This window comes from Xyrauchen texanus, chromosome 15, assembly GCF_025860055.1.
Source record: "Xyrauchen texanus isolate HMW12.3.18 chromosome 15, RBS_HiC_50CHRs, whole genome shotgun sequence".
Taxonomy (NCBI): domain Eukaryota; kingdom Metazoa; phylum Chordata; class Actinopteri; order Cypriniformes; family Catostomidae; genus Xyrauchen; species Xyrauchen texanus.
Window position 1 is genome coordinate 39,830,463 of NC_068290.1, and position 6,002 is coordinate 39,836,464.

The 6,002-nt window shown below is 36.5% G+C and overlaps 1 protein-coding gene across 1 annotated transcript in view; it reads right to left on the reverse strand.

Annotated features, from left to right (window-relative positions):
• Nucleotides 1–1,999, reverse strand: part of LOC127655610 (metal regulatory transcription factor 1-like) — a 45,620-nt gene extending 43,621 nt beyond the window's left edge. Inside the window, exon 1 of the mRNA XM_052143498.1 lies at nt 1,867–1,999. Coding sequence (XP_051999458.1) covers nt 1,867–1,910 — 44 coding nt within the window. The 5' untranslated portion in view covers nt 1,911–1,999. The remainder of the gene's footprint in view (nt 1–1,866) is intronic.
• Between the last annotated feature and the right edge of the window lie 4,003 nt (nt 2,000–6,002).

Sequence of the window (6,002 nt, forward strand, 5' to 3'; positions counted from 1 at the left end):
ACTGTATTGGGGCCCAGACACAGCCAATGCAGTGGTGTCTGAGGGATCTTCTATGAAAATATTACAATATTGTATAGAGTTTATCAATTGAGTGCAGTTGGATATGAATGTTATAAGATGATCTGTTCATTTTGAATCATAATGACAGTGTATATGTTTTATATTAAAATTATTTTCATATGTCTTTACAGATATCCAAGTATGGGGGCATAGAAGCCCTTGTGACTGAGGAATGATACTGTATGGGGTTTCAGGGGTATCTCCAGAGAGAAACTTTTGAAAATGTAAAAGTCTGAATGGACCATTTTTCTATTTTCATTAAAGTGAGAAAGACTAGGCTACAAACTAGTAATTGTTTTGTCTTTCATCCCTGTCAGAGATGATGAAATCAAATTTAGCGGCCTTGGCGATATATCGGTCGACCACATGTTTGGTTGCTATGAGACATCTCTGACAATCAATGTACTCCTTAAAATCACAACGTAATCAATCTCAAAATTAAAAATAAGCTCCCTCTTTGACACGTGTTTTTAGTTGTCACGTAGTTGTTCACTGGATTTCGAATTAAGTGAAAAGTCACCTTGCATGATCCCCATCGATCATCGTTTTAATGATCGATCATTGCTGCCATGTCCTAGTAGTTGTGCCAATCCCTACTGAAAGGCAGTTCACTGTAGTTAGATGTGCATGTATGTTGTAAGATGTAAGTTAGACTATGCTGCCAATAAAGCACACTAGTTTATGATTCACAAAAATGCTGTCTATATAGCCAACCCACTAGGTTTGAGACTGTGATGCCCTAAAATTCTTTCTAGAATGGCAGATTTTGATACAATGCTTCCTATAAAACTGTCTGGCTGGCAGCTCATAAGGTTGTGATCCCCAAAAATGCGCTCTAGATAAGTAGCCCACTAGGTTTTGAGACCCTGGTGCCCAAAAATGCAGCTCACATCCACTTTTGTGAATTTGTGAGGCACATCCACTGTCAAATATGAATGCATGTCTCATACTACTGGACAAGTTATACAGCAGACATTATGCCTTAAAGTGATGAACATGTTGTGACAAAAAAGACCCCTAATATACAGTATATATCAAGTCTTGAAGCATATGAGGTTTTCTGACTCTTGTTTCCAATTCATTTTGGATACTTTCTAGAAGTTTCCATGTTGACTTCAGCATTTGCGACAGTCACAAGTCATCCATCAAAATCATCATATATTTATCATTCAAAACTTACTGACAGAAAGTCGGGAAAACCTCACAGAACTTCAAACACGTGACAGTCTGACATATATTCTACATTATATGATATACTCAGTTTAAAGTGTATTTATTATTAATAAACAAGTAGTCATGTAAGTAATGCTAACTGCTTATGTTACCTGAGTATTAGTCATCAAGTGCTTCTGTCATATGAACATTAATAAAATCCCGAAGACAAATACACGGAAGGAATTAAACATATATTTCATATAATCGATTAAAACGGTTGTATTTGGTTTAAGAAAAGAGTCGACATAGAAGCTAACAGTCTCCATTCACATCAATGACAGCCGTTAGCTTTACTAGCACACAATTAACATCAGTTTATAAACAATAATATACACCGTGGTTGGACAAAAAAAAATCAACTATATTTGTCGTTTTACTCCATTAAAGTTTCAAATACTTTGTTCACAGTAAATATGTGATGTTAAAGCAGTGTAATTTAATGTAATGTAGGGTAGGTATGCTAACACTTTTAACCCGTTAGCAAATAACAAAAAACAATTCAATCAAGACAAGCCATTAAAACACACGAATGACAGCTACACGCTCCAACACACTCATATCAACGCGAAATATGCCATAGCATGTATTTACCTGTTATAAAGGCCTGTGTACTGTTGTGTACATTGTATGTTCATTCCTCACCCGCGGCACCATCATGAAGAGCAGCACAGACTGACTCCAGATCAGCTGACTTCAGTGTTCAGATCAGTTCCTCTTCCTGGAGCATCACTGACAGCTCCCAGATCACCACGGCCGAACAACTTTGGGGGGATTTTCAATTCGAGGAAGATTAATTCTAATTTTTTTCTCCCCTTTTCCCACCCAATTTGGTATGCCCAATTCCAATGCGCTTTAATTCCTCGTGGTGGCGTAGTGACTCAGTTCCCTCCACCTCTGAGTGTCAATCCGCGCATGTTATCACGTGGCTTGTTGAACATGTTACTGCAGAGACCTAGCGTGTGTGGAGACTTCACGCTATTCTCCGCGGCATCCAGGCACAACTCAACACATGCCCCACCTAGAGTGACATCCACATAATACTACAATGAGGAGGTTACCCCATGTGACTCTACCTTCCCTAGCAACCAGGCCAATTTGGTTGCTTAGGAGACCTGGCTGGAGACACTCAGCACACCCTGATTCGAATTCGTGACTCCGGGTGTGGTAGTCAGCGTCTTTACTCGCTGAGATACCCAGGCCTCCTCCAGGAAGATTTTTAAGAAAATATGCTGAATTGACTGTTGACTATCTTGATGTGTTATAATTTTTTCCCCTCCAAAAGAGGAAAAATAAATCCAATAAAATCCAGTAAGATTAATAATAACCTATAACTTTGTATTGTCTTGTTAATTAATTTCCCCTTTTTGTTTAAATTCTAAATTTTATAGAAATAATCTATGCAACAAAGTTAATAAAAGCAAGTAATCTTTTAAAAATCGAATTAAAAATGCATGTAACAAAATTGTTTTCTTTGTATCCATGTTGGTTTCATCAACCATTTAAAAAAAAATGTAAGTGTAGTAATTCAACATCAAGTAACAGGTATTAAAATACTTTTCTTTCAAACATTAATGGGCTAATACTTTAAAACAAAATAGTGTTACTGATAATTTTACAAATAAAAATATAAAACTATACATTTAAAGTTTCTTAATTTTAAGAACTGAATCAATATATTTCAATTTCATTGCAAAATATTTAGATATTTGCAAATATACAAGTCTTTTGAGAGTGTACACAGATAGACCGACACTGCTCTTGCTGCAGAGCTTTTTGGTGTACTTTGTCTGCCGTTACTCTCCAATTGGTGGATCCTTTCCCTTCAGAGGAACAGAGGATTATGGGTAGTGTAGTGCATTGCTAATACTTCTGCTATTAAACATGATTTTTAAACAATGAAGTTAAAATAACATGGACCGATGGCTTCAGAAGAAGCATTTGCCATCCATAACAACCTCAGAGCTCACAGACGGTCTGTCTTTAAATGTTTAGAAGTTACTTTTTAAAATGAATTTACCTATGGAACAAATAAATGGGATTTTTCCTTCCAGAACCACAATAGCAAAAACCACACCATCACAAATTTGACCACTTATTATTGCAAAAAACATTTTAAAATGTCTTCTGCACACCTTATTAGTACTATTTGAAAGTTGAAGCTTTTTCTTATATATATATATAAAAATGTTAAAGTTAACCATTCATTAGACACCAGAACCTCTTCATTAGATATATTCAATAGTAACCACAGTTCAATTTTGATAAGATATTAGTGCTTATTAAGTTACTAGCAGCTCTTTCAAATCTATTCCACTTGTGAAACAGATATAACATTAAGAGTTATTTCTGTTATTAGGATTTATTATTCATTTACTACTAAATTTACTAAAACCCTATTAAGTTGACTTTACTCAATTGATTGAGTAATCTCGTTCCCTCAAATGAATGGAGTGCTGGTGTCTCCAGAACTTGTGTAATTAAGTTCAATTAACTTGGTGTTCATATAGATAACTAGATGCAAGTAGACTTTATTCAGATATGCTATTTAAATCTTGTTGTTTCTACTTAATTTTAATTTAATCATACACATTTTTTTTATAAAAATACTGATTCTAGGTGAATAATAAAATAAACTTAATTCTTTAAAAATGAATAAAAAAGGAAATGCACATGTACTTCAGTTGCACACGAGCAAGGAGAACTGAGTATGTGACATCAGTTCAATGAATGATGACATCACATGAAACAAATATTTGCAAAAACAACAAAAAACATAAATAAGCGCTACAACTTTAAATTAAACGTAACTATTTATATGCTTTTATAAGATCCCTTTAATCAAGGAAACATAATTCAAGATCAAGGGATTATGGGTTTTCCAAAGATATGAACACTTTAAAATCTTAAAAAGTCTATGGATTTTTAAGATAAATCAGTTCAAGGAGCATATTTGAGTTATGAGTACAAAACTTGATATTTCAAGTAATTTCAACTTGATTTTCCCAGTAATGATAACATTAGGGTGTAAGGTTACAATTCTGATAATGACAAGCATACAGTGCATCTGGAAAGTATTCACAGCGCTTCACTTTTTCCACATTTTGTTATGTTACAGCCTTATTCCTAAATTGATTCAATTCATTATTTTTCTCAAAATACTACAAACAATACCCCATAATGACAACATGAAAGAAGTTTGTTTGAAATCTTTGCAAATTTATAAAAACAATCTACAAAAAAAAAAAATCACATGTACATAAGTATTCACAGCCTTTGCTCAATACTTTGTTGTAGTAATACTATTTTTGGGCAGTTTCTCCCATTCTTCTTTGCTCCATCAGGTTGGATGGGGAGTATCGTGCACAGGCATTTTCAGATATCTCCAGAGATGTTCAATCGGGTTCAAGTCTGGGCCACTCAAGAACATTCACAGAGTTGTCCCGTAGCCACCCCTTTGTTATCTTGGCTGTGTGCTTAGGGTCGTTGTCCTGTTGGAAGATGATCCTTTGCCCCAGTCAGGTCCAGAGCACTCTGGAGCAGGTTTTCATCAAGGATGTCTCTGTACATTGCTGCAGTCATCTTTCCCTCGATCCTGACTAGTCTCCCAGTTCCTGCTGCTGAAAAACATCCCCACAGCATGATGCTGCCACCACCATGCTTCACTGTAGGGATGGTATTGGCCAGGTGATGAGCGGTGCCTGGTTTCCTCCAGACATGACGCTTGCCATTCAGGCCAATGAGTTCAATCTTTGTTTCATCAGACCAGAGAATTTTGTTTCTCATGGTCTGAGAGTCCTTCAGGTGCCTTTTGGCAAACTCCAGGTGGGCTGTCATGTACCTTTTACTGAGGAGTGGCTTCCGTCTGGCCGCTCTACCATACAGGCCTGATTGGTGGAGTACTGCAGAGATGGTTGTTCTTCTGGAAGGTTCTCCTCTCTCCACAGAGAAAGGCTGGAGCTCTGTCAGAGTGACCATCAGGTTCTTGGTCACCTCCCTGACTAAGGCCCTTCTCCTCCAATCGCTCAGTTTGGCGGGGCGTCCAGTTCAAGGAAGAGTCCTGGTGGTTCCAAACTTCTTCCATTTACGGATGATGGAGGCCATTGTGCTCATTGGGACCTTCAATGCTGCAGAATTTTTCTGTACCCTTCCCCAGATCTGTGCCTCGATACAATCCTGTCTCGGAGGTCTACAGACAATTCTTGGACTTCATGACACTGACATGTTGTCATGCACTGTTAACTGTGAGACCTTATATAGACAGGTGTGTGCCTTTCCAAATCATGTCCAATCAACTGAATTTACCACAGGTGGACTCCAGTCAAGTTACAGAAACTTCTCAAGGATGATCAGTGGAAACAGGATGCACCTGAGCTCAATTTTGAGTGTCATGGCAAAGGCTGTGAATACTTATGTACATGTGATTTTTTTCTGTTTTTATTTGTAATAAATATGCAAAGATTTCAAACAAACGTTTCACGTTGTCATTGTGGGGTATTTTTTTTTAATTTTGAGGAAAATAACGAATTTAATCCATTTTGGAATAAGGCTGTAACATAACAAAATGTGGAAAAATGTAAGCGCTGTGAATACTTTCCGGATGCACTGTATATTTCAGTTTCATTGTTAACCATTGATAAGATTTAGTACTAGTTATTAGTAATTAATAGCAACTGCAAAACTAGATCCTAAAATGTAAAATAACTATACAAATAGTTGGTAGTAAGTTG